At 42.0% G+C, this 25,043-nt stretch overlaps 1 protein-coding gene across 7 annotated transcripts in view; it reads right to left on the minus strand.

Annotated features, from left to right (window-relative positions):
• Positions 1–4,671: 4,671 nt before the first annotated feature.
• fat3a (FAT atypical cadherin 3a) overlaps positions 4,672–25,043 on the minus strand; it is a 128,229-nt gene continuing 107,857 nt past the window's right edge. For 3 of the 7 annotated variants that reach the window (XM_038285990.1, XM_038285986.1, XM_038285985.1), the window contains 5 exons: positions 23,760–24,472; positions 22,646–22,759; positions 18,199–18,258; positions 16,277–16,312; positions 4,672–5,660 (listed from right to left, as the gene is read on the minus strand). In XM_038285990.1, coding sequence (XP_038141918.1) covers positions 5,062–5,660; positions 16,277–16,312; positions 18,199–18,258; positions 22,646–22,759; positions 23,760–24,472 — 1,522 coding nt within the window. In that variant the 3' untranslated portion in view covers positions 4,672–5,061. The remainder of the gene's footprint in view (positions 5,661–16,276; positions 16,313–18,198; positions 18,259–22,645; positions 22,760–23,759; positions 24,473–25,043) is intronic. The other 4 variants (XM_038285992.1, XM_038285991.1, XM_038285989.1 and 1 more) reach the window with 3 other exon arrangements.

The raw sequence follows: 25,043 nt of genomic DNA on the forward strand, positions 1-25,043 counted from the left end.
AACCACGACCAAATCCTGACAGAATATCTAACTAGTGACTTTTACTCAGGTTTATTAACTTGAGTCACTTTTAGACCAAAATATACTCTGATATATACTCCAGAGCCATATGGGGGCCTGTAAATATAATTTAGTCTTGGGGCCATCATGACAAAGGACTACTCTTAACTTGTCAGAGACAAACTTACATTTGGGGAACGATGGAAGTTCACTAATGTACTACTGATAGCCTTCACTCCTCACACTGTGGCTTCTGGAAGGAACAATTTTACAACTTTAAATAAACATAAATCTAAAGAATATTTATTCCAGTTCAGTGATAAAAGAGCAGCCACAAAACAGGTTTTCAGGAGGGTGTAAGAAGAACACATAAACATAAGAAGATAGAAGGGTAAAGTTTTCAATAGATATTTTACATATAGTAACATACATTAAGATTGTTTTAAGAGCAAATGTTTAAACTATAAATTACTTATGTTATTTAAACCGTTTACTTGGTTTCAGTTAGCTAGTCTTTGACATAATTGTATACGATAAAGCTTAAAGAGTGGCTCAGGTTATCCTGAGCTATCTCTATAGTTATGCTGCTATAGGCTTAGACTGCTGGAGGACATAGGGACCCCCATTTCATCATTCTGCTTTATTATATCTCTTCTCCCACTCTGCAGAATTTGTTAGTTCAGTCGCTAACGTTAATCTCTTTCTGGTTTTTCTGTTTGGCTGTGACTCCATCCTGGAAACAAATATCAGCTGTGCTGCTTTAATTAACACCTTTGTTTATAGATGTTTTAGCTCTGCCTATTTTTCAGTGTAGTCCTGTTTCCATGACTGTAGCTAACTGGATGTGCTCTCTTCATCCTCTGACATGGGAGCTGGCTAGGAGCTCATCTGCCTGGCTGTGTTTCCGGAATGGAGCCGCCTGTCGAGCTGATTAACAGTTGCCCTTTCTATCTCTGCTTCTGTCTCCTTGAACCCCAGTTGGCCTCAGCAGATGGCTGCTCACAATGAGCCTGGTTCTGCTGGAGGTTTCTTCCTGTTAAAAGGGAGTTTTTCCTCTTCACTGTTGCTACAAGCACTCTTAGAGTGAGGGATTGCTGAAGAGTCAATGAGTCGATGCAATCAACTGGTTTTTCTAAGACAGAAAACTTTAAATCAATTTGACTGTATGATCTGAATAAATTGTCTCTGCAAAGTTTTATGACATGACATGTGTTGAGAGTTGGCCAATATAAATAATCCGAACTGAAATGTGCTTAAGATTTTATTGCTCATTTTATTTAACTACATCTGATTTTTAGCAACCGAATTCAACAATTTTTATTTGCTGTTGTTCTAGCCTAGATTTCTAAACATGTCTTTTGCAGTTTTTGGGAACCAAAAAAAAAATAGTCAGTGCTGTTACTGTAAATATTATAGGCTATTACTTTTAGTAACACTAGATAATATAGGATTAAGATGACAGTACTGCTAAAGCTACAACGAATAGATAGTGTCTGAATCCGATCATCTTACTGCTGGTTGAAGTAATCCAGACTGCTGTCAGACATAGAGGGCCACTAAGGGCCCCATGGAGGCTGGAGCCAGCCGGGCTTTTAGAAGATGTTTTACTGTCCCCAACTCTTTGCTTTTACTCTTTTGGTGGAGGTCAAGCTAATATACAATGAAGAGTAAATATTATAACTGGAGGTACTGGTTTCATATGTTTTATTTAAAGGAAAAGTCTGGTCAGCAAGGAATAATCGATGGATCATTATCTATAACTAAAACTAATACATTTGCGGCGATTTAATGAATTTAGCGTTAATCAGTAAAAAAATGAAAACAATCATTTTCACTGAGTCTGGAAGCGGCCATTTTTGCCCAGATATAGTAACCCCTCCCTCCTGCCATCTTCCGGCAGTGACGTAACGATTGGTAAGCCTAGCGCCATTCTCCCCGCTTTACAAGCAAAAATCAATGGGAAATACTAGACCAGAGGTCACTAACTTTTTTAAGGCTGAGGGCTACTTTATGGGTACTGAATCATAGGACGGGCTACCAATACTGACCTATGAACAAGAGGAGTCGGCGTTCACCTGAACTTCATAGATAATAAACATATTTATATTGTTTCTTTTCATTTTTAATTTGCTTTTAGATATCCTTATTATGAAATCCATATAAATCCTCAAATGTTCTAATTTATTGATATGATAAAATGCTTCATAAATGCAATATTTCAGATTTAATCCACTGGTAAATTGTTCTGTTTTCAAAAGATGCTGAGGGCACCCCATGTTGTCCTTGAAGGCCCCTTGGTGCCCACGGGCATCACGTTGGTGACCACTGTACTAGAAACGTCTGCAATTAACAACAATTATTGAAGATTTCCAGAGGACTTCACCACTGAAATTCACCAGAGCTATAGTGAAACTGACAATGCCCACATGCATGGTAGCTGGATGCTGGAATACATCGGGTATAAGTGAAAAAAGAGAGTTATTCCACCTTTCTGATTCCTGATCCTCCACGGACGGTTTGGTCGTTGGATCGCCAACTTGAAGAGGGAGGATTTGCCATCGACCTTCTGGCCAGAGAAAAAACCCGTAATATGTAGCCAACATTTGGAAGAAGAATGTTTTCAAGATGACTTGGATAATAGCGCGTTGTGACAAACACCAGATACAGCACTGGGACTTGATCAACAGCCGATACCGCACCGTGACGTCACTAACCAGTAGGTGGCAGTAGTGTTCTTTGACAAACATGGATGCCTCCAGTAAAGCAAATACAAATTACTCTTAATTAAAAACACTTATCATTTATTGAACAGTATGTAATAATTTCATATTTAAAGTACTTTTAGAAGTTTGAATATCACCTTCTCCTTTAAAAAGTGTTTATTCTGCCTCTATCTGTATTTGTTCACTTTAATTATTTTATTGCAGTCTGTAAAATGGCTCAGAACTTCATATTTTATTCTGTCTTTATTACATAAATTTAAACAGTAAACCAGATGTTAATTAATGAATTAAGTAGCCTTTTTATAAAATATTTTTTACTATTACCTTCTCAAATTTTACTCTTGTGTAACAATATGATGTAGTTTTATTCATTGTCTTATAATGTGGCGCCATGGCATCATTTATAGCTGCTTAAAGGCGATCTGTTCGCAGAGAGAAGGAATTATGCAAGCAACATAAGAAGGAACATACAAAAAGACTCTTTAGAACCGCAGTCATGTTGTAACAGAATTACATGTATTCATATTTACAGATTTATTCTCCGAATGTAACACTGTGCACAGTTATTTCATAATCTTAAAATGACATTCATCTGGAATTATAAAACAATGAAAAAGTACTTAGCAGAGCGTAAACAGCAGAGGAGAAATAATCAGGAAATAGTTGATATTCCAGGTTCTACACATTCTCATAAAAGTCCAACGAAACATAAAAAAATAAAATAAATCAAAGGCAGCTCAGGGCTGCGATGTTATATCTACAAACTCTCCACTGGAACAATCCGCTATGTACACTGTACAAACATCTGGACAGAGCTGGGCGCCCAGATCCACTTCCCTCTGCAGAACAGGAAGAACTTTCTAGATCCTGCAGTGGATCCTAGTGAAGGATGCATCCTCTGCCTGCTGGTTCTAAGGATTTTATACGAGCTCTGATGGGTTTCTGTAGCACTAGTACCAAACCTCTGCAACCTTCATGCCATGTTTGGTCCAATTTCTCCCTGAAATGTGTCCTGCTGACTGATCAACTACAGACTAAGTGATGCTCTTGCTCCATTTCTCAGGGAGACAGAAGCAGAGGAAAAAAGAAGGGGAGATTTGCAGCTTCACACCACCTGGATCTGAGATATGAATTTTGTCTCTGACAAAGAAAACTGGAGGAAAAAATACATTCCATGTGAAAATAAGTGGAACAGTGAGGTACTACGCTGCTGAAAGAGGTTCTAATCTTCCAATAACTGTTCAGAGCAACCTGCTGGGTCCTTCTCCTCTCTCTGCTATCATTTCTCTCGACTTTCTGATTGAATTCTCAAACGACTAAAAAAACTTCCCCAAGGAACTAGAAGGGATCATCACTGATTCTAAGTGTCCAATTCAGCCACTAATTGAGGTTCTTATGTCAAACACCGAACGCCTTCAAATTGAAATCTAGATAAGTAATTTTTTCTTAAAACAAGTGCATTTGTTCTTGGATTGAGAAGGTAAAGCAGAAATTTTGCCAATGAAACAAGACAATTCACATTTAAAATAAGAAAACACAATTCCATTGTCTTATTTCAAGTGCATGTTATGTAATTATTTTTATTTTAAGAGTAAAAATACTCATTCCATTGGCAAACTATCTCATTTACCTACTAAAATTAAGAGTAAAGCCACTTGATTTCAGACATTTTTACTTATTTCTAGATCGTTTTTCCAGTGATCTCTTTCCTTCATGAAGCTGCTGCAGAGGAACGGTCAGACGGATGCAGGAAAAACAAACTGATTGCTGTCAGAAAACACTAGACAGGAAGGAAGCAAACATTCAGAAACGTTTGGGACGCCGCTCTGCAGAAGATCCCAACCATCAAACTGCTTCAGAGAACATCTAGCAGAGCTGAGCAGGTTAACCGCCGACAACTCTGCACTTCTAGTAAATCTGCTGTTTCCTGTCAGCAGCAGACTGATTGTTTTTTTCATCCTGACCTGCACACAACAATCTGCTTCCACTCCTAATAGAAAATAGACCGTCTGCAGTCATAAGGCTTGTTAAATGTCATCACAGAGTTTTATGCTGAAAGTTGGGGCCAATCACTCATTTTCTTGTAGAAATCAGTTCAGTAGCTTCTGTGGCATTTTTTTTTAAGATTGCCTTAATCAACAAAATCAATCCTCAAAAAGTGTTTTAAGTAGAAAAATACAGAAACTGGCCGAAGTTTATGCTTTGAATACAGGATCAGCACCCATACATGACCCAGCAACACAGAAGGAGAGGATTGTGCCATGGGTTTTAAATGTCTTCCCTTTCAATATTTTAGAAGCTGTTCATGTGAGATCTTCCATCCCATCCTGTTAGAAGATCACACTTCAGTTTGCTGCTGCGAGTCGGTGATAATGGTCACCCCTCGGCGAACCTCGCTCAGACCTTCATGGACACTGCCATGTTCAGAGCTCAGCGTTTGGCAGGCTGATGACGGACCAACGGATAGGTGCATATTCAGTGAGACAGCAGAGTCCCCGTTAACGGGAGACACCTGCTCCACTGGTGTGCTGAAGTCTTTGTGTGGCACGTGCCCAGTGGGTAGATGGTGGGTGGGCAGGTACTGGCTGGGGTGGAAGCTTGGCCGGGTGTCCTGAAGCCTTGTGCTATTCGGGTTCAGGATGGTCTCCTTGGAGGCAGCAGAGAGCAGCGGTGTGTACGGCTCTGGGCAGTCCTCACCGGCAGGCAGCGGCGGTGGGAGCTGGTCTTGACTCAGGAACTCTTCTTCGTGTGGAGGGGGGTAGTCACTGTCCACATCATAGCCTCCCAGGTAGTAATCTGACTCCAGCCCATGTGGTGTTCCACCCAGAGAGGGGTCCAAGCCAACGGCGTCACTGTCAGGAGGTGACCCCAAGTTCTGCACTCCTTCAGAGTCTGACAGCCTGGTTGGCATCCAGTCAGATGTGTCCCAGTGGTAAGCTGGTCAAGGAAAGGAGAGAGATTAGCAGCTGCACCCACAGAGTCATCATGACAGGAGCAGGTTTTACGGTTACATGCTTTTACAGAACAGCAAACAGCAAACATGCCGATGACCAACTCGATGGGAACGATCTCCAGATGAATCGATCTCCAGAAGAGATGTTGGATTTGTATGCAAAGACAAACACATCAGAGGTTTCCACAGCTCAGCATGCAGAATGGCAAGCACAGAAGCCATGCTTTTAAGAAATAAAGAAATAAAAATAAATAAGTGAAAATTCAAAAAAATAAAAAAGCCAAAAGCTCATTGAGATGTGTTAGAATCAACCATTTGGCCATATTTTACCGTAATACACCTTCACGACGCAGGGATATATGACGGATATTTTAAGGGATAACCGTATAAGTAAAAAAAAATGTAATTCAAGCTGTAATCACAAACAATAAAGCTAACATCTGGGGTCCGTTTCACAAAGCAGGTTTACTGAATACTCCAAGTTTTCTAAACCTGAATTATGTTATGTTTTCTGTTTCACGAAGATAATTGATTTAACCTCTTTTTCTATTACCATAGTAACATTCTCCCCATAGCTAACCTGGTCGGAAGCAGGTTAGCTCTGCAGTAAACTGAGAGTGTCCTCTGTCTCCGCTCTCCCTACAGTCAATCACACTGTTTTATTTTCTGATTTAGTCCGATTTTTGTCTCAGTTTTGTGCAAAAAAAAAATAAAAAAAAAATCCCTAACTAGGTCTGGTCGACACATTTGCTTTTAAAAAAAACATTGCAAGTCGTCTGATGAGGATCTCATTAAAGACAAATTTGTACTTTTTCATAGAGAATTAAATATTTATAGGGAGAGGATTCTACCAGGTAGTGACAGGATATGAGATTTATGTGTCTTTGGTTTGTTTTAATATGAGCAACATGCGGATCATTTTTTATTTTTACAGTACATAAATAACTAATGAAATTAGTTTCAGATTACACTTAAATGGCTAAATTAATTCCTAGGGTGGAAAAGGAATTACTTTAGGATTAAGGATTAGGATTCACTCTGTGATAACAACCTACTAAGTCTACTGGCACAATCTGAAGCTATTCTATGGGATTGATAACCTCAAATAACGACCTATTTATTGGTATGATAACATCAGAAAAGACTGGAAGCAAAGACTTACTGTATAAAATAAGACAGAATCAAACTGAAGAACCCCATGAGACGACGAGGTTCCATTTATTAGAACATTTTTGTTCTTCATCTTCACCTGCTGCCAGATGATTTTACCTAAATACAGAAATTGATCCACTACAATTCAAGAAATAATCCTGTAATATTATCGCAGTAACAAGAGGCTATGGTAAGCCATATTGATATGTATTAGTTTTACAGAATATGTATTCCTGATATCTAAAAAAAAAAGGTTTTCCTTTTGTATCATCTCTCAAACAAACTATCACTCTCCAAATGTAGAATAAACTTTATGGATGTCTAGAAATTTATTTCAGATCTCCGTATTCCTAATATACAGGTCATCATTGGTATTATTTTGACTCAGATATCATAAATACATATTCAGTCGAGCTGATAAATGTCAAAACACACGGCAAAATATCTAAATCTAGATAATTCATTTTTTCTTAAAATGAGTGCATTTGTTCTTGAATTGAGGAGGTAAAAGAGACATTTTGCCAATGGAACAAGACAGTTTACACTTAAAACAAGAAAACACAATTGTGCATATTATCTAATTATCTTATTTTAAGAGTAAAATTACTCATTCCATTGGCAAACTATCTCATTTACCTACTCAAATTAAGGGTGAATACACTTAATTTAAGAAATTTGTACTTATTTCTAGATCGTTTTTGCAGTGCAGCCACTTAAAATGTGTAAACATTTCTAGATATATAAAACTTAATTCTGGCTAGTATCAAATTTTTTTGTTGTTTTTTACCTTTTTAAATTGTTTTTCTGCTAAAAAAGTGTCATTTAGAAAACGTATTATTACCGTTCAGTCTAGGAGTGACATTTTGATCAGGAACTTCATATAAACTAAAGCATTAACTCGAGCAACAATCTTCTCCTTTACACGTTTCTCTCCTTTGCAGGTGTAGTGCTGTTGCTCCTTCTTCCCCCCCCCCCCCCCCCCCCCTTTTTTTCTATTACTTCTGCATTAAAATCTCTAGTTCCAGTGCGGAGAAATAGGTACTTCTTGTTGCCTGTTGTCATGGTGACTTGTCGAATTTGTGCTCCACTGATATTGACTCTTCATACTTTTTGCCCACATACTGAACTCTGAGTGGTTCTACTTGGAGTAGATTGAACATAGCAGCTGTTGTTAAATCGAACACTCAGGAGTTCCTGACTTTAGTCTAGATCAACTTAGAGTTGCAGATTTGAATCTGAGTTTGCTTAACCTGCTTCGTAAAACGGACCCCTGCATTGTCACAGAATTCCTGTTTGCTAGTTTTATCATCAGGAAAGAAATGCGGTTCGATCAAACTGCAGCTCCTAAAAGAACCTGCTGATGTCCTCGTATGGGAAAATGCTTGGTAGATTTGACTAGATAAAGAAAAATAAAACATAATTACTAGAAACTAAGAACACAAAAGGTTCTGTTCTTGAGAACTTTTTCATGTTGTTTCGTAAAGGCAATAAAACACTTCTATCACCCTGTGTAGGGTGCCGTAGTGTTAGATCTTCAAATTCTGTTCCTCCTCACTGAAAACATCTGGACAGGAACCTCCCAGCATGAATTCACAATAGATTCTCCATCATCATCAGAAACCTGCATTCATGACTGCTTTACTTTTCTGACATAAGGTGAAATCTTCATAAAAATAATATTTGCCTTTAAAACCTGTAGGAGCCTATTAATCAAAATACTGCATGTTTTGTTTCTGCTAAACTGGGAAATAACTAAATATGAGGATGTTAAATAATTCAGCTAGGAAATCTAAACTCTGGTTTGTTTTATACTAAATAAAAAACAGACGTAAAAAAAGTTACTTTTATGAGATGCGCGTGATTGCAGTTGAGTTAATTGTTTTCTAGATGACGAGTCCTCTCAGCCGTGTCCTTCGTAGATCACAGGTCATTACAACTTGCAAACAAACATGGCGGATTTTACGCTGAATGCACCAACACAGCCTTCCTCAGCACAAAGGGACCTTGATGGTAAACGTACTAGTTTAAAGTTAAACTGAATTGAAGTGAGTTTTGATTGGTACGTTCTGTTACCCTGGAGCTGGTTGCATCAGCATGTATGGAAGTGAGACTGGCACCAGCGTCGATGAGAGCTAAATATAGTATATTTTAGACTGATCAGAAAAGCTTGATCCATTGTCATTAATTCTGTACCTTCATTTTCACAGAAAGCAAAATACGGAAAAATCAACCCGATGCGCCTCACAGTTACATTTGAAGTAATGAAACCTTTTAACAACATGCAAAGTTCCTCAAAAATAAAGGGCACCCACACTGTTTCAGTTTGAAAGATACCCATAAAGCAGCTGGAGCTACCTACCAGTGTTGGGAGCTGGAGAAATCCCATCTTTCTCCAGCAGAGTCCGCCGTGGATCCTCTGAGGGAGCTCCCTGCACAGCTGCAGCTCGTCAAGATCATCAGAGGATCCACTACTTAAGCTGTCTTCAGACCTTGCCTCAACGCCGCAGTGTTGTTCCAGTTGGTCAGCGCTAAAGCCTAGATCCTCTGAGAATCTCCATGACTTTGAATCCAGTCTGGATTCTAACTATTATCTCTGTCTTCCAGGAAAACCTGTGCCTCCTCTGAGAAAGCTCTGGAAGAGCTAACCTGCCTAGCCGACCCTCTGAGCCAAACCCTGAAGATCCCTCTGAGAAACCTCAAGCAGCTCAGGACTGAGCTGGGACTTCCAATGCAAGGTCTGTTCTAACAAGACGTGAGACGCTGAAGCAGCTAACGGACTCTGCTGATGAACCCTTCTCCAGAACCAACAGTGACTCTCCCAAAGTTAACCTCAAGAACCCTCAAGGTACAATCAGTGAACTTCTGGAAGTAAAACCCTGCCAGCAAACCGCTAACTGTGCTGTCTCTCACGCAGACTCCGGTGAACCAGTATCCAGGCCCCGAACCAGAATCTGTACATTCTGTGTGTTTGTGCTTTAATAAACTGTTGAACTCTTCATCCTTGTGTCCGTCAGTGGTGTTCTGCATAACTGGGTCGCCTTCAGTGAACCCATCATGACAGAACACTGCGGCCAAACTCAAGGCCCAGCAGATCACTACATCCGTCGACTAGAGGAACAGGCTGCCCAAATCCATGGACACGGTCTGGCTCTACGTGAGTTAAACACCCACATTGAAAGACAGAATCAAGCTATTCAAAGCTATGCTAACTACGTGAACAGCGCTAATGCTGCGCCAGTACAGCAACCATTTCCGGGTCCAGTCCCTCCTCCGAGGTCACCAGCTGTGACATCATCAGAGTTCCGTCCTAGTCTCCCAGAAAGATTTTCTGGTAACATGAAAGATTGCAAGGGATTTTTATTTCAATGTCGGTTGATTTTTCAGAACTCCCCTGGCTGTTTTTCCACGGATCACAAGAAGATAACTTTCATTCTCTCTCAGTTAACAGGAAGAGCCTTGGAATGGGCTCAGGCAAGATTTGCCGCTGACGATAGTTTAAATTGCTACTACTCTGATTTCATTTCTGAATTTACCCAGGTCTTCAACCAGGAAACTGACCAAACTATTGATTCTAGAGCTCTTTTCAACCTTAAACAGGGAAACTCTTCGGTGGCTGAATTTTCTACTAACTTCCGGGTTAAAGCGGCAGCTTCCGGATGGAACCAAAGCGCCTTGAAAGGAGCCTTTTTCATGGCATTAAACGAGCACATTAAAGATGAACTCGCAACCCTCGACGAACCTGCTACCCTCGAAGATTTAATTCGCCTCTCCATCAGATTAGATAATAGAATTCGAGCCAGAAACAGTTCTAAGAAGCAGGGTACAATTTCTTCTGCCTCTCATAACGTGACTGTTTGTTCTCCCTCTACAGAGCAGTTGCCCATTCAGAGGTCTAAGCCCCAGTCTCTACCGTTGCCTGTTCAGGCCTCACATTCGGGCGAAAGGGATGTCGAACCCATGCAGGTGGGACACAACAGGCTCACTCCAGAGGAGAGACAAAGGCGTTTTCTAAGCAAACTATGTATCTACTGTGGTGAGAGTGGACACTTCATCGCTTCCTGCCCGGCAAAATCAAAAGCCGGGGCCCGCCAGAGGATCTGAGGAGTCTGGCGGGCCAAATAAACACAAAGAAATCTCCTCGACTGTTACTGCCTGCCATGCTTTTCTGTGCTAATCAAAGTCTCTCTTTTTCTGCTTTCATCGACTCAGGCTGTGAACGTAACCTAATCGACTCTAACCTCGTTCAGCAACTCCAGATTAAAACCATTCCCCTTTCTCAGCCTCTCAGTGTATCCGCCATAGACGGAAAAAGACTCCATCGAGTTACCCACCAAACTCAGCCCCTCGAGCTACTTCTGTCAGGTAACCACCGAGAGACAATAACATTGGTGCTCGGGTTCGAATGGTTGGAGAAGCATAATCCTCACATAAACTGGACTGAACGTCATCTGGAATCATGGTCCACTTCATGCCACGAAACATGCCTACGTTCTGCTGCCCCCGTGGTGGGGTCTCCAAGAGGTGGGGGGGAGATGGACTCTCCTGACCTTTCTTCAGTTCCCCCTGAGTATCATGACTTAGCCCCTGTCTTCAGTAAGGTCAGTGCGACGTCCCTACCTCCACACAGACCATACGATTGCGCCATTGAACTTTTACCTGGTGCTCCTCTTCCTAGCAGCAGATTGTATAACATTTCCAAGCCCGAAAGAGAAACGATGGAAAAATACATCAATGAATCATTAGCTGCTGGAATAATTCGCCCATCATCCTCTCCATTGGGCGCCGGGTTCTTCTTCGTGGGTAAGAAGGATGGTTCCTTGAGACCTTGTATTGACTATCGAGGTTTGAACCAGATTACAATTAAAAACAAATACCCACTGCCTCTTCTCGCCTCTGCTTTTGAACCTGTACAGGGAGCAACAGTGTTTTCTAAGTTGGATTTAAGAAACGCTTATCATCTCCTTAGGATCCGTGAGGGCGATGAATGGAAAACTGCCTTCAAAACACCCTTGGGCCAATTCGAATACCTTGTAATGCCCTTTGGTCTAACTAACGCCCCAGCCTGCTTCCAGGCCCTAGTAAATGATGTTCTCAGAGACTTTCTCAACGTGTTTGTTTTCGTGTACATTGATGACATTCTCATTTACTCCAAGGACCTCGATGAACACAAGAAACATGTCCGTCTTGTCTTACAGAGACTACTGGAGAATAAGCTGTTCGTGAAAGCCGAGAAGTGCGAATTTCATCAATCTTCAGTCACCTTTTTGGGGTTTGTGCTCGAGGGCGGCCAGGTAAAACCTTCAGAGGACAAGATCAAAGCAGTCTTAGACTGGCCAGTTCCAGAAAACCGCAAACAATTACAGAGGTTTCTAGGGTTCGCTAACTTCTATCGTCGGTTTATTAGAAACTACAGCCAGACCGCCCTTCCATTAACCTCCCTGACTTCAGTTAAACGCACTTTTCAGTGGACTCCCGAGGCTCAAGCAGCATTTGAGAAACTAAAATCCTTGTTTTCCAGAGCTCCTGTCCTCATGCAACCTGACCCTGCTAAACAGTTTATCCTAGAGGTGGACGCTTCAGATTCTGGTGTTGGAGCTGTCCTGTCCCAGAGGCTCGATTCAGACCAAAAGATACACCCATGTGCTTTCTTCTCCCGTAGACTTTCTTCCGCTGAACAAAATTATGATGTGGGTGACCGAGAGCTCCTGGCTATCAAACTGGCGTTGGAAGAATGGAGGCACTGGCTGGAGGGAGCTGAGCACCCGGTTCTTGTATGGACAGACCACAAGAACCTGGCTTACATCCAGTCCACCAAACAGGCTAATCCTCGCCAATCCAGGTGGTCAATCTTCTTTTCTCGGTTCAACCTAATTATCTCCTACAGACCCGGATCCAAGAACGTGAAGCCCGATTCTCTCTCTCGTCTCTACTCCGTCGATCATCCCGAGACACCTGAACCTGTCCTTCCAGCTTCATGTACAGTGGGAGTGGTCAACTGGGAGATAACTGACCTCATCAACTCAGCCCTGGCCTCTGAACCCGATCCAGGTAACGGTCCATCTAACCGTACATATGTTCCATCTTCTGTCAGGTCCCGTCTTATCCAGTGGATGCATGCCGCCAAATTCTCTGCTCATCCTGGAGTCAGTAGAACAGTAGCTCTCATCTCCAGACGCTTCTGGTGGCCCTCTCTCCACAAGGACGTAAAGGAGTATGTGTTGGCTTGCCCCACATGTGCCCGTAACAAAGCCTCACACCAACCTCCTTCTGGCCTGCTTCAACCACTTCCTGTTCCCTCGCGTCCCTGGTCCCATATCGCCATTGATTTTGTCACCGGTCTCCCTGTCTCTCGAGGTATGTCCACTATACTCACCATTGTTGACCGCTTCTCGAAGTCCTGCCACCTTGTTCCCCTCAGAAAGCTTCCCACGGCCTTCCAGACAGCTCAGCTCCTCAATAAACACGTTTTCCGGCTTCACGGCATCCCCCAAGAGATCCTCTCGGACAGAGGTCCTCAATTCATCTCCCAGGTATGGAAGGCATTCTGCTCTGCGCTCGGCTGCAAACCCTCTCTCACCTCAGGTTACCACCCCCAATCGAATGGTCAGACCGAGCGCATGAACCAACAGTTGGAATCCACCCTTCGCTGTCTCACATCGAACAACCCCGTGGATTGGAGCCAATTTCTTCCATGGATTGAATATGCCCATAACTCCCTCAGATCTGCATCCACTGGACAATCCCCATTCCAGGTCAGTCTCGGGTATCAACCACCTCTTTTTCCCGCAGATGAGAGAGAGATATCGGTGCTGTCCGTCAATCAACACATCCGCCGTTGCCAGAGGATTTGGAGGGAGACCATCGCCACACTCAACCAGTCATCAGTGTCTGTTAAACGCTTCGCTGACGCCAGGAGACGTCCCGCCCCCGAGTACTCTGAGGGCCAGGAGGTATGGCTCTCCACTCGAGACATCCCCCTCAAGGGGATGTCTCGAAAACTCTCCCCAAGATTCATCGGACCCTATAGGATCACTCGAGTCATCAACCCCTCAGCTGTTCGTCTCCAACTACCTCAGTCCCTCCGAATCCACCCTACATTCCACGTGTCCAAGATCAAGCCTGTTTCTTCGAGCCCTTTGTGCCCACCGTCCGACTCCCCACCACCCGCCCTGGAGGTCGATGGCCATCCGGCCTTCACAGTGCGCCGCATCGTGGACTCCCGTCGACGAGGTCGCGGATGGCAGTACCTCGTCGACTGGGAGGGCTACGGACCGGAGGATCGCCAGTGGGTCCCAGGCTTGTACATCCTCGATCCTGCACTCATCGAGGAGTACGAGCGTTCCCGCCCATCTACCTCTTCCGGACCGCCAAGGGGCGGTCGTTGAGGGGGGGGGGGTACTGTTGGGAGCTGGAGAAATCCCATCTTTCTACAGCAGAGTCCGCCGTGGATCCTCTGAGGGAGCTCCCTGCACAGCTGCAGCTCGTCAAGATCATCAGAGGATCCACTACTTAAGCTGTCTTCAGACCTTGCCTCAACGCCGCAGTGTTGTTCCAGTTGGTCAGCGCTTAAGCCTAGATCCTCTGAGAATCTCCATGACTTTGAATCCAGTCTGGATTCTAACTATTATCTCTGTCTTCCAGGAAAACCTGTGCCTCCTCTGAGAAAGCTCTGGAAGAGCTAACCTGCCGAGCCGACCCTCTGAGCCAAACCCTGAAGATCCCTCTGAGAAACCTCAAGCAGCTCAGGACTGAGCTGGGACTTCCAAGCCAAGGTCTGTTCTAACAAGACGTGAGACGCTGAAGCAGCTAACGGACTCTGCTGATGAACCCTTCTCCAGAACCAACAGTGACTCTCCCAAAGTTAACCTCAAGAACCCTCAAGGTACAATCAGTGAACTTCTGGAAGTAAAACCCTGCCAGCAAACCGCTAACTGTGCTGTCTCTCACGCAGACTCCGGTGAACCAGTATCCAGGCCCCGAACCAGAATCTGTACATTCTGTGTGTTTGTGCTTTAATAAACTGTTGAACTCTTCATCCTTGTGTCCGTCAGTGGTGTTCTGCATAACTGGGTCGCCTTCAGTGAACCCATCATGACAACCAGAAAACATTCATTATATAGAAATACTCTGAATGTTGTTACTTTACAGCAGGTTTACATCTAGTCACAGAGCAATAAAATAATTTTTTCTGCTGCTGAAACGATTGCAGAAATAACATGTAACCAACCCTAATGGTAAATGGCTCGTACTTATATAGCGATTTTTCAACTCGGAAGACTTGACCAAACTGCATTCAGTTATTCACCCATTCACATACGCACTTTATCATCTAAACATACCTGATAAAGAAACAAAAAAAACCCAAACATAATGTAACAGAAACTACTTTTGTTTTGGAACTTCTGTAAAAAATCCTGCATGCTCCATCAGGGAACCAAACCCCAGAGTTTTGCTTCACAGGCAGGTAGACAAACCCCTGCACTTTCAAACAGAACCATGTGCTGCTTGAAACAAACTTTTTTAAAACACAGGGTCTGCTATGTTTGCATTATTCCGAAAATACATATTATACAAAAAAAATCTGTTTGTTTTTTTCTTTCTTCAGAACTTGAACTGAATGAAATCAGCCAAGAGTGCTTTACTGGCCAGTAGCTCCTGAGATGGATTCTGGATGATCATTCCCAAAATGTTAGAAAACAATCCACTGGACTTTGTTTCCAAGTTTGAAGACGTTTCGCTTCCCATCCAGGAAGGTTTTTCAATTGAACATGTCAGAAATAGCATTGAGTTTGAAGGTTTATAGAGTGGACCGAAAACAAAGCCTTGATTTGGTTTAGAAAACATGCAAATTGAACCTGACCAGTCAGGTTCAATTTGCATGTTTATAAGCCAATAAAAGGTGTCCATGTATGAAACATGTACAGTTTAAAGGTTGGAGCATTTATCAAAGCACACAACAAGCAGAGCAACACCATGGAGCGATCCAAAGCTCTGACTGAGGAAGGGCAGCAGACCCCCTGCCTGGGGCAGCGAGACGGACCAAATGAAATTACTATTTGACTTAAAATAACCACAAAAGCTCTACTGTATTTATGGGCATTTTATTTCCTAAGTTATTCTTTTGATCTCATTTCTGAACAGAGCAGAAGAAGAAAGTTTGAGTAAATCTGAACAGGCACTACAGGCATCAGAGGTGATGAATGGCTCATTAAATTCAAATAATCAGTACAAGACTTATAATTTAACATCTCCTAAGCCTGGGGTGCTTTATTCCAAAAGGCCCAATCCGCTCATTTAAACTACTACGCTAATAATGACTGTAGGACCTCATAGCCTCAATGGAGAACGCAAACCGTTTTTACTTGGGAATGATTATTTTGTCTACGCACTGCTGTTCACTAGCAGACATGGACAACAGGACAACAGACAGACAGAATCAACAAGTCACCTCTGTTGTAGGTTTCACAATGGTCCATAACTGACACTGTCACATGGGAGAACAAGAAAACACAGCAGCCTTTAGCTTTCCACCATGACCACATGAAATAAACACATATCGATTCTCAGAATCCTGAATCATTGCTTTTACAAATAATTATATTTATTGAGAACATTAAGACAATCAAGTTTATTAGCTCAGCTGATTAACATCCTATATAGGAAATTAAACTTTTTAATTGGAGTAGCAGAATCTCAGAAACTCAGAAACTTAAAAAAAAAAAAAAATCAAATAAATGGCTTTAATGGAAAGTTTTCAAAGAGGAAATCTCCCATAGAATTTTCTGAGATTCTTTAAAAATAAGATTGAATCTATTAAAATTAAGATCATTAGCACTCCTCTAACTATGATTGGTTTATCTGTGCATCATAGAGAGAAATATCAGTTGTGCTGCTGCCATCAACACCTTTGTTTCTAGATGTTGGAGATCGGCCTGTTTTCCAGTGTGGTCCTGTTTCTCTGACTGTGACTAACTGGATGTGCTCTCTTCATCCTCTGACATTGGAGCTGGCTCGGAGCTCGTCTGCCTGGCTGTGTGTTTCCTGGACGGGGCCGCCTGTGGAGCTGGTTGACAGTTGCCTTTTGTATCTACGCTTCTTTCTCTATGTCTGCTTCTGTCTCCTTGAACCCCAGTCGGCCTCAGCAGAGGGCCGCTCACACTGAGCCTGGTTCTGCTGGAGGTTTCTTCCTGTTATAGGGAGTTTTTCTGCTCCACTGTCAACACCAGTATACTTGGTGTGAGGGATTGCTTTCGAGTCACTGAGTCGATGCAATCAACTGGTTTTCCTTAGATAACTTTGAACCAATCTGACTGTATGATCTGGTTGAATTGAATAGAATGGGCTCTGCTCTTTAGTTCAGCTTCTAGCTTTCCTGGGTTTCTGTTTGGGAAAGAGTAGGTGGAGGAGTAGGAAGGTTGATGAAAGGTTGATTTTGGGCCTGGTGAGTGAGTTAAATGTTGATGTTTTAAATTCATTCAAAGACGAGTGATTTTTCACTAAATCATTCTTTTTCAATGTAAATTAAGGGTTAGGGTCTGAAAATATCAACTATTGAAATTAAGTGTCATCCTTTGGTAGGGAGCCACTACAACAGACGTTGTTTGGGAGTGATGTTTTTGATACTGCCTGTTGGACTCTTTTATCAGAGCTCCCTGCTTTGAAAGAAAATAGGGACAGGTACGCCCTTAGAACGGGTTGATAAGGTCAGAGCAGGGCTGCTGCTCCTAAAATCCCCCAATGCTGACATGTGAAAAGCAAAAGGTGAATGCAAACTTTTAAATTGTAAAAATAATAAGTTTTAAACATCATCTGCACATTGAATAAGCTTATATTTTTTTTATTATCGTTAACTGGTTTTACTAACTATGCTATTGGTAATTTTTTATAAAAAGCAACAATGAATTAACATTTACTATTTCCTCTATTGAATACATTTAGGTAAATTTTTCTGCTCTTTTCCAGTGTGACATTATGCTGCTGCAATAACAATACTCCATTTAAATACCAGGAAGCAGATCCTGCAGTAAAGAATTATTGTATATACTCCCTAAAGGGAGGGACTCAAACTGCAGTCCCCCAGGGCCAGTATACTGCAACCTTTAGCTGCTTCACTGCTTAAAAACATCCTGATTTAGATCATTCAGTTATTTATTGTTGAAGAAGTGTTTCATCCCGCAGATTAAAGGGACAAATCACAAAGTTGCAGACACTGGCTCTTAGTGGCTGAAGTTTGACAGCGGAGTTCCAATAAAAGAGGCGTCAGATTCTGGTTGCCGAACTGCTAACAGGGATCATTTGTAGAATTAGTGAGAAATAATCCAAGGACTGGAACAGCCAGTGAAGAGACACAAGAAAGATAAGACATGGTACCTTCACTTTCGATTGTGTCAACTGCATCGTTGACAAGTCGAATGACAGTCACAATGGAGGCTTGAAGAGAGAAACAAGGAGCAGACATTTTTAAAAAATACACATTCATAGAGAAACAGAGCTCAGCATGGTGGTAATGAGGCCTGATTTTCCTACTCATCACTGTTACTGAAAGAAACACACCATGAACAGCCTGATCTGATGACTTCTTCCATCTTATTTTACAGAAAATACACATGAATGCAGAGGTGGGAGATGTGGAGCCAAAAAGTCCTCCATGTCTTCCCTTTTACTGGATGTTATTCAATTATTTTGGTTTGATTAGAGCTCGCTCATTTGAGGCTCCTGGTCTAGAATAAGAACTAAAATTTAAAATAAAGGATAAAATCAATGTCATACTAAGTTAAAATAAAAAGATGAATTATGGGATATTTTTTTTGCTTTATAATTTATCCAAAAGACTGAACTACAAAGAAAAATAAACAGATTGTTGTGGGTTATTTAACAGGCATGAGAGCAAACCATCATAGTGAAAGAAAGTAATGTCCCATAAAACTCAAGGATTTTATATTTTTTGTATTTATTTGGAATAATGTCTCTTTCAAAGACATTTTTTCTAAATAGGACTTTGATAGATGTTTGTAGAATGAAATAATTTCAGGACCAGGAGAGACCCAGAGGTTTAGGCTCAGCCCCGTTCATAACGCCTGTAAACAAGTGGCTCCTGGCTGCAACGTGGGAGGGGCAGAGAGGTGGAAGACGAAGACCATGTGGAAACAACCACCCTGGCTGATGGTCGATGATGGGATTTCAGGACAGACACTTTCCTCTGTTATAAACAACTTATAACAAACACTAGGCCAGCGGGAGAATGAAAACGAATGCAACCAGAGTCTGTTACAGGCATATACATTTGGAAAATAACATGACTATGTACCTTCAAATAGTACCCCATGAAGATGCCTGAAGGCAAAGACACTGAATAGCAGATTTATTTTACCATGCCAAACCCTTTAAAACTGGAAACATATCAAGCAAATCTAGCCAGAGAATATTAGCATATTGCAGTGGCTGACGAAGGATCAGTTTGACTGATGTTTAAAATCTTGGTGTTTTTCATTTAAAACATTTGTTTTTTTGGGTCAAAGAAACATTTATTAAACTGTTTGGATAAGTCACCTCTGTGGGACCAACAGAAGCACAGCAACACGGACCCAAAGCAGGTCTGGATATCCCACCTTCATGAAGTTTTATGAACACCACCACCTCCAAACACTGTAGAACCACCCGATGTGGTACTTTATGTCTAAATAGCCCCAAAAAACAGGGTTTTTTTTGCATTTAAACTGTATAAACTAGGTCTTTAGATGATGATGTCACGCATCAGAGTGAAAGCCTAACGAGGATCGCCACCATCTTAGGAGGGGTAAACATGTGCTTGGCAGCCAAAGTGGTAGACATTTAGAATGCAATTGGTTTGAGTCATAATGATTTATAAATACCGGGAAAACCTTCTTTCAAAAAGATAAAGGCAGATATGACGAAAAAATTGCTCTAATCCACTGGAGAAACAGTGCAAAGATGGGGAAAGGCAATAGCTTACCGAGTCTAGCCTAGGCTAACTGTGGGAGATGGGACGACAGCGGACGCTCAGAGAAGCAGACCTGGGAAAAGTAGGCAGCAGCAGGCCGGTGTCTGTGATGGAAGTAGGACCGCGAAATTGTCCTTCTAGGGCTGAATTAAAACGGCTTTATTAAAAGCAACAAACCTCTTAAGAACACAGCTGCTTCCTTCATTACGATGAAACCGTAGGGTTTAAAAGTTCACAGCTCACGAAGCATGTTCTTACACTGTACAACCCAATGTTTTGATGTGATCTAACTGCTCAAAGTGTATGTTCAAAAACAACACGTTGGACTCAGTGCTGAGAGATGGTGCTTTTCAGACTCATCAATCTGGAAGAAGAAGAAGAAGAACTCCCTTGTTTGCAGATGCGCAGTGTGCTATGTTTTGGTAAAACGGCTTGTAACTCTCCCACAACAGCAGGATTTGCCCATAAACACCTTGTTGGGATCTGGAGATCTGCCACCTGTCTCCAGCAGAGAGCGCTGTGGGTCTCCTGGGCTGGAGCCTCCAGCACACCTGAGGATCATCAGCCCATCAGGAGACCTCCTACATAAGCAGCAGCCAGACCTGTCTTCGACGCCAGAGTGTTGACCAGTTTTGGTTAGTGGAACCTGAGCCTCAGTTCACTTTGAGAATCTCTGTCTGCTCAAGAGAGTAACTAGATTCTAATCTGCCACTGTCTTCTCTGCTCACAGGAAAGCCCGACTGAAGTCTGTAGCTCTGGAGGAGCTCAGCTTGGAAACCTGCCTGCCTGCCCTAGGAAGCCAAACCTGAAGACTATCAGTCTGGATTCCCCAACCAGCTCTCAAGGGAGAGCTAGGAAATCGACTCAAGGTCTGAACCTCACTAGCCAGAAGCTAGACGCTGCTGCTGCTCAGCTCTCTGCTGAACCCACAGTCTCTGGATCCAACCGGTTCCCCCTCTCCAACAATCTGTCGGAACTCCATCAAGGTACAAACCAGAATCAAACACCTGAAAAGTCATCACCGCTGCCTGGCTAACCAAACCATCCATCTCTGCAGATTCTCAGTGATTCCAGTCCCGGACCAGTACTAGAACCTGCTCATTATTATTCTGTGTGCTTCTCACTCAATAAACTGTTAAACTTTTACCCTGTTTCCTGTGGTGTTCTGCATGTGGGTTTAAACACTAGAGACCCATCATGACACACCTCACAAGGGCCAACTGAGTTTCAAACACCTTTGATTTTCTCCTGACCTTATGATTCCTGATCTAGAGGTGTTCGTTAGAGGCTAATGGCCCCTCGTTACCCCCTGTATACTAAACAATGCAGGACGCATGATGAGGCTGAAACTCAGCACGACTGGAGAATCGTCTCGAAAAGGCTTAAAACTCGCACAGTGCATGTCCGTCTTTACCCAGTGGTCAATTCATGATACTTTTTTATTTCATAATTTTTAGATATAATAATACAATGTCAATGCCTACTATACACGTAGGTCCATTTCAACCTTGGACTTCAGGTTTTTCCCATTTTCTTAGGTCCTCACTAAGGCTTGTACCCAAGCTGATCTTTTTGGTCCTTTCTCTGTTTGAAAACGATAGAAAGACGGTTTATCAGCCTCCCAGGCATGATTATTGCATCCAAATGCAACACAAGACTTTGGCAGGATGAATTTGACAGCAGGCCTGTCTATATGAAGTCAGTGTTTACCATGCTGCTGTTTACCCCTCCTGTAATGGCGTCCCGCGGTCATCAGCTGTGATTTCCCGGATGTATGATGACATGTGATGCTATCTATTGGATGCCATGGTCCTATTACTCTGCATTTTCACATTCTCATGAGTGACATTTTAGTTCTGCAACATGTGTCTAAAACTGTCTCAGTGCTGCCCTCTTAGGGCAACGATAGCAGTTACATTTTCTGACTCACTCAGACTCGCACCTCTGTGGCAGGTGGAGACATTGCGCGCAGCTCCAAGCTGACACCAAAACCCACAGCTCTGGAACTGTTATATCTAGAGGTCTGAAATTTTCTGCATTTGTGGTTGACATGATGTAGAACAAATATAATACAATAAAACCTGCCTTTTCTCAAGAATGTCTTTATTACTGCTGTTCAAAAAAGACCTATCATTTCCGAGGAGTAAATAAAAAAACAACTTTGAGTTATGTTTGAACAGATGCAGGTTGGTCTGTGTTCTAGTCACCTAATTTATATATCAGGAAACTACAGGGTGTTAGCTTTCAAATGATGTATTGCAGATGTAATTTGGGCTTACAGTTCCTAAGTTATTTTCTTTTCCGATCCATGCTTTAATAAGGCTGGGTTAAGATAAGCTAGCTGCCACTTCCTGACTACAGCTTGTCGAACCCCTATGCTTAGTCCGTCCACTCATGGTGTCTTGGCACCGGCCATTTTGGTAATGCTTTTAAATCAGGGTGAGCCACACTTGAAAAAATAGACAAACGTTCCCCCTAGAAAACCGAAACTGATTATATTGTCTGTTTAATCCAGAACAACAATGAATAAACCAAGTTGAAACTCTTTGCTCCTATTTATTCAGATTTTCCTATTAAAAAAAAAAAAAAAAAACTAGGATGTCTTAGAAAACAATACATTGAAGCACTCAAATAAAGATGAGATCCTGTGTTTACATTTTTATGACCTTGACTTCTGAATAAAAACTTAAACTGTAAGCTAATTTCAATGAAGGTTGATGCAAATGCTGGTGCTGATGAGTCGATTTTCAAATCAGGACTGATCTGCTTTAACCAAATGAAGGACAAGCAAATTAAGCTCTGAAAAAAGCAACATATGAAGAACCCAAGTTTTTGCAATGAGAGAATGTTTCTTACCGTTATCTTCACAGGAGTCGGACTGAAAGGAACTCAGAGACTGGGCCTCTGAGTTACAGCCTTTATTGCTACCTGAGAAACATGTGTCCTCCTCTGTCACGTTGACCACTTTATCTGCAGAAAGACATCAACATGTGACATACTATTTATTGGTAGATTGCTGCTACTTTATCCCTTGTGTGATTGAATATCGTGGTAACTGAAGTGCGTATTGTGGGTAAAGACAATATGATGACTTTAAAGTTTAAAATTTTAAAGACATAATTATGAAGAGTTGACAACTAGTTCTACTCTCTTATTCTGAAGCTCTTTCTGATGTCATCTAAGTTCAATTCAACTATTTGCCTTGTTACTGAAGGAGAAATGAAATAGCGCTAATATACTTGTAGAAACCTTAAATTCATTAGAATAAAAATCTCTGTGGTATTTGCATAAATTGCAGCTAGTGCCACTCCAGACTATGAGGCTGATGTTCTGTTTGAGTTTCAGCAGGAGTGTCCGCGTTCATGAGGATCGGCCCTAATGCTACCTGACAATAGGGAGTACAAATTATGCTCAGAACATCTGACCCTAGTTTAACAGCTTCTAAACAGTTCTACAAAACGATCTGCAGGTTTCTAACTCAAACATCTTTTTTTTAATAGAGCTTGGTCATATTTTGGGACCTCGGAAAGCTCGGTTGTTCTACAAGCTAAAAAGAAAATAACTGAACCCCAACATGTAACTGAATGCCTCAGACTGATAGAGAGAAATATTTACATAAATATTTATAGCAAATTAGAGGTTAAAATTAAGGTGGACTGGCTGGCTTAATGCTGACTTATGCTTTTGTTTTTTTAAATTTCAAAAAGAAGCTGAATTGAGGTATAACTATAATGTGTTCAAACGGAGTCAGAGCTGTTTTAAAGGGTGGTGGGTAATGCTAAGGAGATTCTTCGGTCCTTTTAGAATAAAAACATTAGTCTGACATATTTGGTAAGAAACTTATATTTGAACTATGATCTATATGCAACACAACACTTCCTCTAACCATACAGACCCACTAACAGTCTGCTTCACACAGGGAGCTCCCTGCTCAGCTGTTACCTCCTCAGCCAGCTAGTGGCAAACTTACCCTCATCGCTGGCCAAAGGACTCTTGTGTACGGAGTCACAGTCTGAGCGACAGGGTGAGACTGGTGGCAGGTTGGGGGCCACACTGCACACCACAATGCCTCTTCTGATGATTCCAGAAAGGATTCTTGGTGATTCTGGGTGAAAGGTGCTCATCTCTGTATGCTCCCCGCCTTGTTTTTCCGACAGCTTTTCTAGTTTAGAGAGTGGTTCTCCTTGAAAGCAAGGTGTGTATGCCATAGGTCTTACAGGGACCTGAGGGGGTCCAATGACACCAACCCCTCCCATCAAGGTGGTCTGCAGCCCTGACTCTGAGTACAGGTTTTGGTGTTCTCCAGGAGTGCAGTGTAGAGTCTTTAATGGAACACAGCTGGCCTTATTAAGAAGTGCTGCAGTGGCTGGATCCTGGACCATGGATAGATTGTTTCTTGAGTAGTTTTTATTAAAAACTTTCTTGCGGAAAGCAATGAAGAGAACAATAAGGATGATGATGATAAAAAGCACTCCAGTAATGCCAATCAACTCCTCCTTGCCAACCACAGCATGACCAGCCTGCATGTCCGGGACAACAACAGGTCGTAAAGTGCAGCGCTGCCCCACAAAGCCAGGTGTGCAGTTGCAGTAGAAGGAGCCGGGAGTGTTGATACATGTGCCTCCATTCTCACATTCACCCTCAGGGTTGTTTCGGTCACATTCGTTCACGTCTTCCTCACACCTGCAAGACCAATGAAATGAGAAGAGACAGGTAGTTATTCCATTTAGCAACTCCAAAATAAATGTGTGTAAAAAATCCCTGGAATTATTATGGCTGCCTGTGAGCTAAAACCCAGGATAAGTCAAGTTTATCGTTCAAATTGTGACAAGGTGTGAGCCAGGTGTTGTCATGGTTTTGGTTTTGTTTAGGTTTTATCTTTGAGTTTATATTGCTTCTATTTCCATTTTGTGTTATTCTAGTTATTTTTGATTGTATTTGAGTCCTTATGTATTTCTTGTTTGCCATCTGTTGCCCTCTTGTGTCAGTCTCCTTTCTCCTAGCTCCCTTCTAGCCTCCTCTGTTCACACCTGCTCCCAATCTGCTGATTAGCCTGGTCTTTGTTTCTCTCTCCTATATATGCACCTCCTGCTGAGTCACTGTTTGCTGGTTTGTCGTAATTTCTTTGCCCCTTGTTGTAAGTATTCCTGGTTCTCAGTTTTTGTGGATTTATGTTTTTGGATGTTTGCTTCTGTTACCCTTTTTTTCTTATTAAATCTGCAGGTAACCACCTTCAGCTTCAGTCTCTGCATTT

The sequence above is a fragment of the Cyprinodon tularosa genome, unplaced genomic scaffold, assembly GCF_016077235.1.
Source record: "Cyprinodon tularosa strain WSP-4 unplaced genomic scaffold, ASM1607723v1 ctg219, whole genome shotgun sequence".
In the NCBI taxonomy this organism is placed as follows: domain Eukaryota; kingdom Metazoa; phylum Chordata; class Actinopteri; order Cyprinodontiformes; family Cyprinodontidae; genus Cyprinodon; species Cyprinodon tularosa.